Below are 16195 nucleotides of genomic sequence, written 5' to 3' on the forward strand. Positions count from 1 at the left end.
ATGAACTGCATATTAAATAAACAAACTATAAATATGGAAATGCAAGAATAATAAAAAATAACAACAGTCTAAAAATATTTTTCACTTATCCCACAGAGGGGAGAGAAACAACCAGTGTCATTGGCACAACAACAGAAAATCTAGGAACAACCACAGACAGCCATCTCACAACTTCATCCAATTCAAGCACAACAACAAAAGAATCAGAAACAACTACATCAGTTGCAGGCACAACAACCAGTGTCATTGGCACAACTACAGAAGGTACAGGAACAACCACAGATAACCATCTCACAACTACATCTGATTCAGGTACAACAACAGAACAATCAGAAACAACTACAGCAGTTTCAGGCACAACAACCAGTGTCATTGGCACAACAACAGAAAATCTAGGAACAACCACAGACAGCCATCTCACAACTTCATCCAATTCAGGCACAACAGAAGAATCAGAAATCTCTACAACAGTTGTAGGCACAACAACCAGTGTCATTGGCACAACAACAGCAGGTCCAGGAACGACCACAGATAGCCATCTGACAACTTCATCAGATTCAGGCACAACAACAAAAGAATCAGAAACCTCTACAACAGTTGCAGGCACAACAACGAGTGTTATTGCTACTACGACAGAAGTTTCAGGAACAACCACAGATAGCCACCTCACAACTTCAACCGATGTAGGAACAACAACAGAAGAATCAGAAACAACTACAGCAGTTTCAGGCACAACAACCAGTGTCATTGCCACAACAACAGAAGGTCTAGGCACAACCTCAGACAGCCATCTCACAACTTCATCAGATTCAGGCACAACAACAAAAGAATCAGAAACAACTACAACAGTTGCAGGCACAACAACCAGTGTCACTGGCACAACTACAGAAGGTACAGGAACAACCACAGATAACCATCTCACAACTACATCTGATTCAGGTACAACAACAGAAGAATCAGAAACAACTACAACAGTTGCAGGCACAACAACCAGTGTCATTGCCACAACAACAGAAGGTCTAGGCACAACCTCAGACAGCCATCTCACAACTTCAACCGATGTAGGAACAACAACAGAAGAATCAGAAACAACTACAGCAGTTTCAGGCACAACAACCAGTGTCATTGGCACAACAACAGAAAATCTAGGAACAACCACAGACAGCCATCTCACAACTTCATCCAATTCAGGTACAACAACAGAAGAATCAGAAACAACTACAACAGTTGCAGGCACAACAACCAGTGTCATTGCCACAACAACAGCAGGTCCAGGAACGACCACAGATAGCCATCTGACAACTTCATCAGATTCAGGCACAACAACAAAAGAATCAGAAACCTCTACAACAGTTGCAGGCACAACAACCAGTGTCATTGCCACAACAACAGAAGGTCTAGGCACAACCTCAGACAGCCATCTCACAACTTCATCAGATTCAGGCACAACAACAAAAGAATCAGAAACAACTACAACAGTTGCAGGCACAACAACCAGTGTCATTGGCACAACAACAGAAAATCTAGGAACAACCACAGACAGCCATCTCACAACTTCATCCAATTCAGGCACAACAGAAGAATCAGAAATCTCTACAACAGTTGTAGGCACAACAACCACTGTCATTGGCACAACAACAGCAGGTCCAGGAATGACCACAGATAGCCATCTGACAACTTCATCAGATTCAGGCACAACAACAAAAGAATCAGAAACCTCTACAACAGTTGCAGGCACAACAACGAGTGTTATTGCTACTACGACAGAAGTTTCAGGAACAACCACAGATAGCCACCTCACAACTTCAACCGATGTAGGAACAACAACAGAAGAATCAGAAACAACTACAGCAGTTTCAGGCACAACAACCAGTGTCATTGCCACAACAACAGAAGGTCTAGGCACAACCTCAGACAGCCATCTCACAACTTCATCAGATTCAGGCACAACAACAAAAGAATCAGAAACAACTACAACAGTTGCAGGCACAACAACCAGTGTCATTGGCACAACTACAGAAGGTACAGGAACAACCACAGATAACCATTTCACAACTACATCTGATTCAGGTACAACAACAGAAGAATCAGAAACAACTAGAACAGTTGCAGGCACAACAACCAGTGTCATTGGCACAACAACAGAAAATCTAGGAACAACCAAAGACACCCATCTCACAACTTCATCCAATTCAGGTACAACAGAAGAATCGGAAATCTCTACAACAGTTGCAGGCACAACAACCGGTGTCACTGCCACAACAACAGAACATCCAGGAACAACCACTGAAAGCCATTTCACAACTTCATCCGATGCAGGCACAACAACAGAAGAATCCGTAACCACTACAACAGTTGCAGGCACAACAACCAGTGTCATTGGCACAACTACAGATGGTTTAGGAACAACCACTGACAACTTTCTCACGACTACTTTAGAAGTAGTAACAAAAACAACTGACCATTCTACAATTACACCTGTTAGTACTCCAACCACATCTGCTATTGCTAGACCTCCTATAGAATGTCATAACGGGGGAACTCCAAATCCAAACTTTAATGGCTGTTACTGTCCCACGGGGTTCAAAGGAAGACTATGCGAGGGTGCTGAAGATGAAATCAAACCTCCAGGTCTGTTAAATATTCAATATATTTTTGTACTATTTTTACACTTTGTCCTGCTGTTTTCATTGTCTGTTATATACAATACATGTGGTCAATAAAGTGCAGACTCTGTCTCTGAAAATGGAAAATATTTAGGCCTGGACAATTTAAGGCATCCTTCTAAGTTTTAGAAAAGTGTAATAGTTCTTGAATTTTGTAATGATTCTAACCTATAGTGACTAATTTAATATTGGAAAATATATTCCATTTGTTTCAGATGTAATTGACAGATCAGCTATTGTTGAAATAGGAGTGAACACAGCATATGAACCTCAATACAGTAATACATCCTCAGATGAATATAAAACCTTTACGCAAAACTTCAAATATCAGGTAAATTTGGAACAGTATTTGTAACCACCATATTGTATTTGAACCATTCTTAGTTCAGTATTGATAACTGCTTTCAACTATCATATATGTGGAGAGCAATTAAGATATATCCACCCAAGGGAAATTCCCTTTCACAGAGAGTGTGGGATAGTGCATTGTACTTGCTTTCTTTTTCTGTATGCAATATAGATGCTGTAAATGTACATAAGGAACTGGAGTAGAAGACTACTTATGTGAATACTTGTGTACTATTATTTTCTTATAGATGACACCATTCTACAAAGATAATATCAGGAACTTCATAAATATAACAAACATCATACTCAGGTATATCTGATTGCCAAATATGCTGTATTACAACAAAAATACCTTTTATAAATAATAGATTTTCAACAAAATTCACTGTACACAAAATGTATGTAGACATATTCCTGTATATATTAACATCTCACCACTTGTTGTATCTCCATAAATAGTCAAGGAGACATTATCAGCACAGGAAAGCAGCGCAGATGGACTGAGAGGAAAACTACAATGTATGCATCCTTGCATGTCCTAACCCTCATCGATTCAGTGCATTGAAAATCAATGAAAGGTTTACAAATAGAATAGAATGTTTATTGTTTCCCTGTGCTTTGCTTTATTTGTGTGTGTGTGTGTGTGTGTGTGTGTGTGTGTGTGTGTGTGTATGTGTGTGTATTGAATATTTAATTATTTGATACAATTTTTGCTCATCTGTCCACTCTAATCCAGTTTTAAGCATGGTGTGAATGTTAAACATGACATTATTGTGGAAACTCAGAACAACAATGCTATTGATGAATATTATGAGATCTTTCTGGAGGTGACAACAGCTCTTAAAAATCTTAAAAATTGCATCTCATCAAGCAGTGGTAGGTTTTTCATGACTGTGCCATCTAGTCTAAAAGTGAATCATTTTGCTGTTATCCAATGTTTGCCATTATCTAACATTGTCTAACCATTAGTTTGGTATGAATTTTTAAACCTTATTTTTACATTCCAGACTGCCCAAATTTTAATATTACTGAAACCCACGCCATACCAGTTGAACTGGATGAAAATGGTAATCTGATAATCTGATATGTTTATAGCATGTAATCTGACACTGAGGAAGAGTACCTAGAATCAGACAAGAATGATCTATGAACAATGTTACATTATATATACACATTTTTCTTTGATAGACTTTTGTGAAAAGGTTGTAGCTGTGCTTCCTGCGGATTACCGACAGTATTATTCTCCTGTTACTGTGATGGGAAAACTTACATGTGTGAATCCATGTCATCAAGATCATCCTAATGCAAAAATGTGCATGAACAGTGGCACCTGTGAAGTGTCCAGGCAAGGTCCAGCCTGTTAGTAAGTACATTTTTCTATGTGTATTAGTCATTATTTTGGGTCTAAAATACTTTATGAACTATTGAGATGTTTCTAAATATTTTATCACATTATTGGTGATTATTTACCATTTTAAGATAGCTTTGATAACATTTCTTTCGTTAGCGACACAATTGATGATAAAGGAAAAGAAAAAAACAGTAATAAAAGGTTAACAACATTGTAATGGAAATTTCCTATTTGAAATTATTTGACCAGTTTTGTGTTGTAGTTGCCTTCATACAGATGTAAATTGGTACCTTGGAGAAGACTGCAAGTACCAAGTTAACAAAGTGGGCTTCAGTGCTGGAATAGGGGCTGTCTCTGTGGTTATGATCTTAACAGTTGCGTTGCTGTTAGCATATGTCTTGATTAATAAAAGGAAAGAGAAGAGGTGAGATCTTATGTATATGTTGAATATTAATAAAGTAAAATACAATGTGATGAGCATTATATGTTTGGCTGTTAAATTTGTTTTGTAAAAGAGTTAAATCTTAATCTCACCTCTTTCCCCTCTCACTCTTTTACAAAGGAATAAGGACACTAAGGAAGATCTGGTGAATCAGTGGCTAGACAATGATTTTGAGTGGCCCTCACAAAATAGAAACACATCTTATTCAAGTACTAACTACCACATTACTTCTTTTTCTCCCATGAAACCAGTATAAATAATTAATTTAACCATTGTGGTCAAAAAAGTAGTTGAGCACTCTTAAAGATGTTTTACATTATGTCTGTAGTTGATGTAACAAGTTATATAATGAGGAGCAAATGATGTTTAATTAAGAATTCTATTGTTTAGTCCACTCCAGTTTAGTGAGTGATAATCTTTTATATTGCAGTTGCTCAAGAAACATACGACAATCCTGCATGGTCGGATAACTTCCACAGTCAGCAGAATAACCCAACCTACAGCTCACTCTCTTCCACACAACCTTCTCCCTCCCTGTACAACTTAACTCAGCAGCAAGTTCCACTCAGGTAATTCTTTTTATAACAATCAGTCCATGAGTATCAAAAGTATCGATTTTTAGCAAGGGTAGTAAACTTTCAAGGGCTGCAGTGTCTTCAGGTGCCATGCAGTTTCACTAATTAGGTTCCCCTCTGTGATTTAAGAGGTGAGTTCATCAGTGAGGTCTGGTGGCATTGTATAACATTAGAACAAATACCTACACGTTATACACTGCATTAATTGCATAGTAAGCAAAACAAAAGGATGAAATGCTACACCAGTGGATAATACATTGATGTGTCTCCTATGTGGTTCTTTTGGCTAAACTAGTGATCCTAAGACAAATACCTACAACACTGGGAATTGGCTACACATTGTACAAATGTCAAAATTTGTTAAAAAAACTACTTAAAGGCTAGATGCAGGTAGTGCTGAAGCAATAGTTGAGAAACTTACTATTGAGTAATCAAGTTTATAATTAATGAAAATTTGTTTTCCTCAACAGGTGAAAATGAACAGACCAGAATTAAACACAGTTATTGACATCTAGTTATCCGAGTGGACCCCCAAACCAAGTTCAATTTAAATTTTTTTTTATAAATAACTACATAACTTCTAAACTCTGTAACACTCTAAAGGATGCATGTTTAGTAACTATTTATTCAACTATAGGACCAAACACATTAAATACAATTATTACAGTGGCATTTTGCAATTATTTTTTCCTCTTCTGGCTTTTTCAATATATAACACACACACACTCAAAAACATGACTGATATAGCATAAACATTTGGTTTTGGAAGTTTCTAAAATGTGAAAGAGCACCTACATTACTACACAAACAATTGTGATGACACAAAAGGACTGAATATCACTGAAGCTCAACTCTCTAGCCTACTTAAGACTTTAGAATAATAAAAGCAGGGAATGCACAGATTGGTGCAGTTTATCATAAACACTTCAGAAGTTATGTATATGTTGAATATTAAATAATTAAATTTTGTACTTAAGAATATTAAGAATATTAAATAATTCCCACAAAGAATATTAAATAAATAAAATTAAATTAATATTAAATAGTAAAATACAATGTAATACAATATACCCAAGGCTGAGACAAAACTGGGTTTATAGTGGTAACCCATCATTGCCATTGCTGGGCCTTTTAAGTATGCATAATATGTTAGTCATTCATATGAATGCTGCAATGCAGTGTGTCATGGTGATCTACGCTTTGTTTCTAATAATTTGTTCTGCACTCTTGTGAATTACGTGTTAAAAAAAGTTTTGATACCTTGACAATGCAGAAGAAATAACACTCAACTATAAATATGGGAACGACGAAGGAGCATTCCAAGGCCATCAGAGACAAAATTGTGGAGGGTCACAAAGATGGCAAGGGGTACAAAACCCTTTCCAAGGAGTTGGCCTTACCTGTCTCCACCGTTGGGAGCATCATCCGGAAGTGGAAGGCTTATGGAACTGTTAACCTTCCACAGCCTGGACAGCCTTTCAAAGTTTCCTCCCGTGCTGAGGCCAGGCTTGTCCGAATGGTCAAGGCTGACCCAAGGACAACAAGGAGGGAACTCCAGGAAGATTACATGGTGGTGGGGACATTGGGTTCAATAAATACCATAAGTAACATACTGCACCGCAATGGTCAAGGCCCGTCTAAAGTTTGCTCGTGATCACTTAGAGGACTCTGAGGCACACTGGTTCAAGGTTCTCTGGTCTGATGAGACCAAGATCGAGGTCTTTGGTGCCGACCACACCCAGGGCATTTGGCGAGAGGATGGCACTGCATACAACCCCGAGAATACCATCCCTACAGTCAAGCATGGTGGTGGCAACATCATGCTGTGGGGCTGCTTCTCAGCCAAGGGACCCGGCCATCTGGTCCACATCCACGGAGAGGGTGGATAGCACAGCCTTCCTGGAGATTTTGGCCAAAAACCTCCGCTCCTCCATCATTGATCTTAAGATGGGTCGTCATTTCATCTTCCAACAGGACAACGATCTCAAGCACATGGCCAAGAAAACCAAGGCCTGGTTTAAGAGGGAAAAGATCAAGGTGTTACAGTGGCCTAGTCAGTCTCCTGACCTTAACCCAATTGAAAACTCATGGAACGAGCTCAAGATCAAAGTCCACAAGAGATGCCCAAAGAACCTAGACAACTTGGAGAAGATCTGCATGGAGGAGTGGGCCAAGATTACTCCAGAGACCTGTGCCGGCCTGATCAGGTCTTATACAGAACCATTAGTAGCTGCAATTGCAAACAAGGGTTATTCCACAAAATATTAAACCTAGGGGTTGAATAAAAATTGACCCTAATTTTTATGTTTAAAATGTATTATAATTATGTTTGTAATATTTAGACATGTTAATAAATGCTATTCTTATTCAAAGTTTGAAGGCTCTAAATTATTTGCAACTGGTTGAATTAGCAAAATCTGCAGGGGGCTGAATACTACTCGGAGGAACTGAAATAAGATTTAATTCAGTGACAGTAACACAGCAATAATTATCTAATAATATTGCACCTGCATGCCTAATTTGTTTTAATATATTGCACATAGTAAGATAAAGTTTAGTGCTTCTGTACAACTTGCAATATAAGTCCTTATCGTCTGATAAAATATTCTGAATATCAGAAGTTTCTGTTCACTAAAAAAGCAGTGTACAATTACAAGGGAGACATTTACTGGTTGGGCTAAGCTACCAATCTGTCTGCTCCCAGTGTGCCGATGTGATTATCTAAATCAGATCACATGCCCAGGAATGAGAGGCTCGTGTTGTTTAGTAACTGTACAACACATTTTCTACAACCACCCCCAAATAAGGTCACATATTTACACACCTGAGCCAGAAATGGGCAAATCACTTTTTTCCCCAATACAAGTAATTAATTTATTTTGCAGATAGAGCAAATATAGACTTTCATGTAGATTTATACAACTTCTGATATAAATGATAAACAATGGCAATAATTCATTTGCATTTTCTGTCTCTTGAAGTCATTAGGTACAACTTCATATTCACATTTACATATTGCATGTTGTTCTATATTCTATTTCATCTTCAAGATGAAGCATCTCGAGATTAAGTTAGAGACAGTTCAAGGACATATGGTTTGTGTCATTTTTATGGCCAACAAATTTTAAACTAATGCCCAGTTTATGCACCCTGGGCCAGAGGACACTGGCCCTTAGACAGCTGCACCAGGAGCTCCCAAACCTGCTTTTGCATGGACTTTTGCTTACTGAATTACAAACATACCAACACAGCACTGGAAACACCCTTATTTGGCACAAACCATAATAATGATAACGGAAGGAATAATAACAACATGTATAATGTGAAAAGTATTTTTATTTTACCATACAGATTTATTTTGAAGCTCAAAAGGAACTTTACAAACTGAAACACAGACTTAGACCAAACTGGATGATGAAGCCAAGCACAAGTCTGATATCGCCATCCCCAGCATCATGGTTTATAGACTAACCCATAAGCAGGAACTAGTTCTGCACTACGTGGACTCCCGTCGTTTAAGGAGGGCTACTGGCACCATGAATGGATTCAGTGGGCACAGGCCAACTGCCTCCCAGTCAGCTTCCTCAGCTGGTGACCTCACCACTGAGGATGGGCTAAAGGTATCAGAAGAGGCCTTGTCTTGCTCTCTCACTACACTTGAATCATCTTCTAATTGAAGATCCTGTAAAGGGATCTGTAAAGAACTATCAGTGCATTCAACATTTTGATGAGATGCAGTGCTTTGTTTTTCTGTTACTTTATCTGAGACTGGTTCAGTAACTGCAGGCTGGTCCGTGCTGGGAAAGGAGAGTGGCATCACTGCTGCCATGGTCAGACGTTTTTGGACCTGAAGCAGGTGATGCTGTAGTTCCCTGCAGTCCAGCAGGGGGAGCTCTTCAGGTAACGACATCAACAGGTCCAAAAGCACAGCGCACTCTGAGATTATTAAAGAAGACGAAAGCTTGTTCACTTGTTTGCAATATATTATAAGAAAGTACTATTAAATACTATGTTATAATACATTTATGCTTGATTGACCTACAAGGGATGACCTGTAGGGTTTTTACAAGTTTGCCTCAATAATAAAGATTAAGTAGCTACAAACACTAAAGGGCAATTTTAATTTATACATAAAGATTAATACAGGAAAGCTACAATTAATCAATCAGTAAAGAATACATACCCATTGCACTGAGAGGCAGATTGTAATTATGACTTTTGTTAATGTTGCTCATAATTTGATAAATCTTCTCAAAATCCACTACACACTTATTCTCATCCGATATAGGCTTCTGGTGTTGTCTAAACTGTCCACGTGATACTGCAGCAGTGGACAATGCACTCGTGGTGGGAGTCAGCGGGGCTGGAGTTGAGACTATGGGACTGCTTGTAGGCTCACTGGGGTGTGATTTAGGTGTGCAGGGTGTTGATGGCACTGCAGACTCCTGGCCTGCTCCGCTGCCTAGCTGTGTTGAACTGTAATTATGTTCCACACTGAAAACGGAGGTCAGAACAAGTGGAGACAGCGTGGAGTCTTGTGCAGAGGGTCTCAGAACCACAGGTGTGCCAGGTGACTGAACGGGGGTTGCACTGTTTCGATCAGGTAGAGTCACTGGGGGAGGAGTGGAAGGCAGTCCACTGGCAGGCCATGACCTAAACATATGAGTCCTAGGTTTGGTGTGCAAGTTGCTGTCTACAGGAGTGTCAGTGGTACGTGGAGGATCTGAGTGCCCTAGGCTGCAGGGCTCTGTGGCAGCAATCACAAGCATCTGATCATAGATTATGGTAGAGAACAGAAAGATTGGGATAGATTGATGACACTGATTTCAATACTGAGCAATTTAAACAGCACTTTGCAATTTCAACAGCTATGAGCTATGCTGAATTATAAGATGTAGTCTGAAATAGTTCCATAGCACAAAGTCCATCAAATGTAGTACTGTATAGTATAAAATGCACCTGAACCTTTCCATCCTCCCAGTTCTATGGTCAGCATTCTTTATGTCCATGTTTGGATTAGAAATTGTTATTTATTTATTTTAATATCAATAATCTTCTCACTCAGGTTTGCCACACCAGGAACCGAAACATAGCTAATGCAGTTATCTAGCCCCACTCATGTTTAAGATAAAAGACACACAAATCTGACTGGTTAAAGCCAGTTTTATATAGGCTGCAGCCAGAAAGCACCAAAAGGTCTCCACAAGCTACGTCTGTTTCAATCAAAAAATGTTGTTTACATACTTGAGAGAAGGCAGAGGATATAGTTTCCTCATGGATACCAGCCATTTTTTGCGCCAGTTCTGCCCATATCTGAATTGGTGCTTTGGCCTTTTGTTCCTCACGTCTCTGCTTTTGGACCTGCAGATGCACCCGCTTCACCACGCGGGTCCTCAAGGACCTTATCTGATTCTGTATCTAAAAGGAAACATCACTCTAAACCAGGATATGTGGCAAAAGACTACTGCAAGATTTTATTACAAGATTTAACTGACGCAAGCCTTTACTTGTACAAAGATTAGTTCGTATTATAAAAAGTAGTCACAGGCCTAGTGTGCTAAACCACCATTACTTATTTATTCTAAAGAGTGTTGCCTTCATAGAAAATTTGTACAGCGAGTGTCAAAGAAGCCACACTTGACATAGTCCAATAAATTCAGAAACTTTGATATTCTGGTGGAATATTTGTAAGACTGTGGACAAGCATGTTCACATACCTCAAGCAGAGAGCGTTTCGGCAGTTTCTTTCGAAGCTCAGTCAGATTCAAATTGGAATTCATCTTCTGCTGTTGCAAACCACGCAGAAGGCTGCGCAACTCATAGAGATACCAGAGTTTGCTGAACTTGTGATTTGGCTCGGCCCTCTTTAAGCTGCGAAAACGCAATGGTAAGATTCGCTGACGAGATGGAGGCTTCATAGTAACTGAAAGGATAAGAAGGATCAGACATCATGATCTATTGAACACCACACACACAAACACACATTGAAATATACATGGGTGGATAGATAGATAAATAAGCCAGCAATCTACAATTTTAACATTATGGTGATCCCTCAATTTTTGAATCTACTGGTGTAATTCACATTTTCTGAATGGAGGGATGTGAAGATCACATACAGTCATAAACACAAAGGCAGGTAGATAGTCAAACACATAAAGGCAAGTGGATGATCATAAACACACTAAGGTAATCAGAAACACAAAAGCAGGTAGAGTAAGGTCCAAGGTCATGGGTTTGAGCCCCAAGGGAGCATGATAAATACAAAAGTTGTTCTGAATGAGGGATTCTGAAAAAGGTAAGATAGACAAAATTGTAGCATTCCCGCTGTTATGAACCTAAGACAATGCTAGCATGTACTACTCTAAAGATAGCATTCCAGAGAAAGAACTTTAATAGGAAAAAAAAAAAATATATAATTGTTATTATTATTATTATAACATTATTGATTTAAAAACACAATATTTCAACAGGCAATAAATGAGGACGGTTCCATCTAGTAACAAAAACTTTTACCGTTACAACTTACTTCACGGTGAGGCTACAGGTGCTCTAAGGCTATGACTTGCTTAAAAAAAGAGGATCGCACAGTAGCAAATCAAGAGGAATGTTGTTAATTTGTGAAAGAGGTTTAAAAAAAACACAATACCATGAATAAAAAGAAACAAACACACAAGCACTTTCCTCGCACAATTTTTACACTGACATATCTCTACTCAAGATATACTTTAAACAATCAAGGTCAAACATGAACATCTACATTTACAGCATTTAACTGACACTTTTATCCAAAGCAATTACAATTATGACTCAGTACAACTTAAGCAATAGAGGGTTAAGAGCCTTCCTCAGGGGTCCAACAATGTCAAAGCCAAGTTGTAGGGCTAGGAACATCTAGGAAATTCTCTCTTGAATAGAAGATAACTTAAGCCAGTTGACAGTAAATAATGGCAATTCTACAAAACTATTTCTATACCTAGAAGTGGGAACCATACAAACATCAGTGAACATACATGCTGTAGAACAGTAGAAAACAAATTGTTAAAAAGTATCCCTAGAGTGACAGCTACAAAAACAACACAAACAAACAAACAAAAACCCAACTGCTGTATATGTATCTGCTCAAGAAGTTGGATCACGAAGTATGATAACAACACAAAACAACTAACGCTATCAACTATAAACAGGATAATTTATGTATTTAGAATGGACGATTCAGCATTCCTGACCCTAATCCCATGAAAATGCCATGAAAATCTGTCATAATCTGAAACTAGTCGTTCAAGAAAAACATTAATGAAAACATAGCTTGCTATGTAAACTGAAAAGGTTTCGTAGATTAATATAGATATCAAAATATCATCCCAACCCATCAGCAGCTACAGAAAGTATGTTTGAAATGAACAAAAAAGTTAATATTAACTATGTTAACTAAGTACATAGTTACATAATTACAAAATACCCCGCCGCGAAATACAAGGTTTTTTTTAGTGATGTTAACCTATTATTCATTAGTTAAGATACCTAGCTAAAGGGTAATTCAACAAAACAAAATAAAAAATAAAACTTTAAAAACGACAAAAATAGCTAGTTAGATAGCGATAGATAAAACTACAGATTCAGCTAACTAACAAGCTAACCTAGCCAGATAGCTAACTTGGATATCTAAAGCGTTACCTAGTTAGCTAGCTAGCTAATAAACTTCTCGAATAAGTTCCGGGGAATAGCAGCTAGCTAGCTAATTTGTACAGAAATAAGTACTTACTAGCTACTTTGCTACCTATATAGCGAACCAATCTGAAATTAATTTAAGTCTGCGTAGTCGATGTACGACTTAGCTGCTAGCTAACCTAGCTACTTTGTTTTTCTATGCAGTAACCTTAAACGGTACAATTAAAGAGAGTGAACCACCATAGTCAACGCAGCTGGCCGCCTACCTTAGCAAGTCATTTTAACTCAACAGCGCGCTGTAACATGAAGCAGGTCGTCAATACGGCGTTGAAAATGCGTTTCCGCTGATGGCAGCAGTAGGAGCAGTGGAGAACACACCGCGCAGAGCGGAATCCGTGCGGAATTCTACTGCACATTTACATTTTGCATATAATTAAAGTGTAGCATCCCATCATCCTGTGCACTTTAAACTATCTTCAGCAGCAATCCACGTTAGCTTCCGTCTCCCTGATACACCTGCCTCCTCCACATCCTCAAACCGGGCTACAACATTTATAAAGATTAATGTTACTTGCGGTGTAGGATAGCCGGCAAATATTTAGGCACTACATATGTATTTCTACAGGAAACAAAACGCTTAGTGGTTAGATGTAGGCATATTAGATATGGCTCCCTGGAATCACGTGGATGCATAATGGTCACTTGTAGGCATGTCTGAGCATTAATACAAAATATTGTTGATGTCTTATATGAACTGGCCTGAGACTTTTACACAGTACTACATTTGCGCAGCATATATATAGTACTGTGCAAAAGTCTTAGGTCAGTTTATTTTTGAAAAAGAGCCAGTTTGAGATTCCTAAATTGATTGCCGCCATAACAACGACTGGCAATGCAAACATATATGTCATTAAAGCAATGTCCATTAGTATTAAAATGTGTTAGCACTGGAAACAACAAATCCTTAATTCTGATGGTCCGAAGGTGTTCAACAAACCAGTCAGCATGCCTTCTCTTGGTTGCTCCAATGTAAAGCTGATTACATCTCTTGCAAGTAATAAAGTAGACAACTAATAAGTATGGCATGAGGAGGAAAGGGTGATGACAATTGAAATTTTATGCCAGTTATTTTATTGGCTGTGTTAATAAATGTACATATAGCACATCTAGAACAGTTGCAGACTACAGTACCACAGTTATTGTCTTAATAGTCATTCATCTCACTCTTGACAAGCATGTCTTTGATGTTTTTGTCTCATCTGTAGGAGATGAGTGGAGGATGAAACCAGGCTAAAATCATTTGGAAAACTCCTATAAGAATGGTTAAAATGGGAAGTTAAAAAATGGCAGGGAATATAGTATGAGCCTTTGCAGTAGAGAATTCTCGAGCATGGCAGAACAGAACTGTTATAAGGGGAAATGGCGTGTGTAGGGAAATTAACTTTAGGAAATTTAGGCTTGTTGGTCCATTCTGAAACATTAACGTTTTTAAAAGGCTGAATGTGATTCTGTGTGCACTTTGAGATTTTATTAGAACTCATGAGATTTATACTCCGAACTGCGAAATAGTTAAGCCAATTTAAAACGCTGCTTTACGCGTGCTTAGTCAGGAAATTTTGATATCAAGGGACTCACAAAATATAAGCAAAACAATTAAATGTTTTTAACAGCCTTATGACATCTGACGTTACACACTGATGTAGAGATAATGGGAAAAGCTCTCTTATTAGCATAACTGAATGGCAGAGATGGCTTTTGATTTGCAGACAATATTCACCGGCATATGCTACATATACATTCTTTAGAATTGGATCAATAGACAATGGGTTGAACATTGGTGCTACTAAGTATGTTTTACATTTCTCACATTTATTGTCCGAATTTGGTGCCAGTGATTATCATTCTTCTTTGTGTGGTATTTTTTCTGGTGAGAACATTGCAAAAAATTCAAGTTCTCAGCACCTACAAAAATGTAGCTGTCTGCTGCAGCAGATTCTTCCACCTCTCCAGTCTATATTTAACACCACAGTCTGGGTTTGTACAGCCAAAATAGCATTTGGGGGCACTGCAGTCCACCTCCCTTTCAGTTTTTACTGAAAATAATATACCAAGACAATCTAGGACACCATGTTTTCACTTGGGCTATACGGTGTACCGTACAACAGACATATTATATAGGCGAGAATTCAATCCAGAAAATAATTCAGGATCATTTTTAAATAATAAAAATAAGGATAATAATACAACACAATTATCTTGGCTGTAGGAACCAAAGTAAATGACTCAACTTCTAAGGCCCTTCAACTATACACAGACTCCAGGGATGAAATATGAAAAGGCATTTGAGGCCAAACACAAAGTGTGACTCCTTTTTGCGAATATTTAGGGAGTAATTATTATTTCCACTCTACACCACTTTGTGTCTTCAGGATGCCTAAATAAGTTGAGCATTAATACTGTAATACATGTCGGGACATTGGTTTTAATTTGTTAGATGCTGTCACACCCTCAAACGCATCACATTTGCCCAGCATCTTCACATCACTGGCCTTCTAATGACCACTTGCAGACTTGCAGCTGTTTCTGTTTTCAAATTCTTTAACATCTGGGCATGCACATATTACATTGTAAAGTCTTGTCAATTACCTGTGCAAACATGTGGCCTGTGGTGCCTTTGTTATTATGTTTTGCCTTGTTCTAGGTTTCCACTTGTGTTTTGTATTTTACAAATGTTTCTCACCATGTACACCATTCCTCCCCCCCATTCTTTGACTATTACCTCCTGCACTATGAATTTCCACATTGCAAATGTGTCCCAGAAGTCAAAACTGGTACAAGCTAATTTTGCGTAAAATATTTTCAAGTAAAATTGTGTGATGCCCATGTGTGTTAAATTGCATGGGAATGAAAGCATAATAGACCAAAGCATTATATTTCATCTATAAAATATGCTGTGTGTCATTCCTAGTAATGCAAGGCATACTCTGCATCTTGCTCACTTCATTTTATTTGATGTAAATATAGCAGCACTAGTATCATTTCAATTGAGTCCTTAAGCATATTGTCTGCTTTTTAACAATAAAATGTCCACCCAAGTTTCATTTGGTCACTATAGACTTGGAAAATTATGTCAAAACACCAA

At 38.2% G+C, this 16195-nt stretch overlaps 3 protein-coding genes across 5 annotated transcripts; 2 read left to right on the top strand and 1 right to left on the bottom strand.

The window, feature by feature from the left end:
* The first annotated feature begins 1360 nt into the window (after positions 1-1360).
* On the top strand, positions 1361-4274 carry LOC145643499 (uncharacterized). The gene is made up of 6 exons (XM_081694925.1): positions 1361-2631; positions 2882-2997; positions 3263-3324; positions 3474-3533; positions 4022-4081; positions 4203-4274. The coding sequence occupies exons 1-5, from the start codon at positions 1653-1655 to the stop codon at positions 4035-4037; spliced, it is 1233 nt and encodes a 410-aa protein (XP_081551051.1). The 5' UTR covers positions 1361-1652; the 3' UTR covers positions 4038-4081; positions 4203-4274.
* Positions 4137-7631, top strand: LOC145643500 (mucin-17-like). Its single transcript, XM_081694926.1, has 5 exons — positions 4137-4377; positions 4628-4789; positions 4928-5016; positions 5238-5376; positions 5853-7631. The coding sequence occupies exons 1-5, from the start codon at positions 4154-4156 to the stop codon at positions 5854-5856; spliced, it is 618 nt and encodes a 205-aa protein (XP_081551052.1). The 5' UTR covers positions 4137-4153; the 3' UTR covers positions 5857-7631.
* Positions 7632-8700: 1069 nt separating this feature from the next.
* On the bottom strand, positions 8701-13721 carry snapc2 (small nuclear RNA activating complex, polypeptide 2). Of its 3 annotated transcripts, none has more exons than XM_027015622.3 (5): positions 13320-13721; positions 11100-11305; positions 10627-10800; positions 9566-10151; positions 8701-9318 (listed from the first exon to the last, which is right to left on the bottom strand). In XM_027015622.3, exons 2-5 carry the CDS (start codon positions 11298-11300, stop codon positions 8879-8881), a joined length of 1401 nt encoding a protein of 466 aa, XP_026871423.2. In that variant the 5' UTR covers positions 11301-11305; positions 13320-13721; the 3' UTR covers positions 8701-8878. The 3 variants fall into 3 exon arrangements, with proteins under 3 accessions (XP_026871423.2, XP_026871424.2, XP_035375914.1); XM_027015623.3 differs by lacking the exon at positions 13320-13721 and adding an exon at positions 13148-13306; XM_035520021.2 differs by lacking the exon at positions 13320-13721 and adding an exon at positions 11912-13115.
* Between the last annotated feature and the right edge of the window lie 2474 nt (positions 13722-16195).

Source organism: Electrophorus electricus, chromosome 13, assembly GCF_041902795.1.
Source record: "Electrophorus electricus isolate QZ-2024a chromosome 13, ASM4190279v1, whole genome shotgun sequence".
Taxonomy (NCBI): Eukaryota; Metazoa; Chordata; class Actinopteri; order Gymnotiformes; family Gymnotidae; genus Electrophorus; species Electrophorus electricus.

Bases quoted from the DNA above. Each gene is read 5' to 3' on its own strand.
- LOC145643500 (XM_081694926.1), top strand. From the start codon at position 4,154: ATGATCTATGAACAATGTTACATTATATATACACATTTTTCTTTGATA. The intron at 4,378-4,627 runs GTAAGTACATTT...TTTGTGTTGTAG, and splicing joins AGGCAAGGTCCAGCCTGTTA to TTGCCTTCATACAGATGTAA. The intron at 4,790-4,927 runs GTGAGATCTTAT...TCTTTTACAAAG, and splicing joins AATAAAAGGAAAGAGAAGAG to GAATAAGGACACTAAGGAAG.
- LOC145643499 (XM_081694925.1), top strand. From the start codon at position 1,653: ATGACCACAGATAGCCATCTGACAACTTCATCAGATTCAGGCACAACA. The intron at 2,632-2,881 runs GTCTGTTAAATA...CATTTGTTTCAG, and splicing joins AGATGAAATCAAACCTCCAG to ATGTAATTGACAGATCAGCT. The intron at 3,325-3,473 runs GTATATCTGATT...CTCCATAAATAG, and splicing joins ATAACAAACATCATACTCAG to TCAAGGAGACATTATCAGCA.
- snapc2 (XM_027015622.3), bottom strand. From the start codon at position 11,300: ATGAAGCCTCCATCTCGTCAGCGAATCTTACCATTGCGTTTTCGCAGC. The intron at 10,801-11,099 runs GTATGTGAACAT...GTTTCCTTTTAG, and splicing joins CGAAACGCTCTCTGCTTGAG to ATACAGAATCAGATAAGGTC. The intron at 9,319-9,565 runs GTATGTATTCTT...TAATAATCTCAG, and splicing joins TCTGCCTCTCAGTGCAATGG to AGTGCGCTGTGCTTTTGGAC.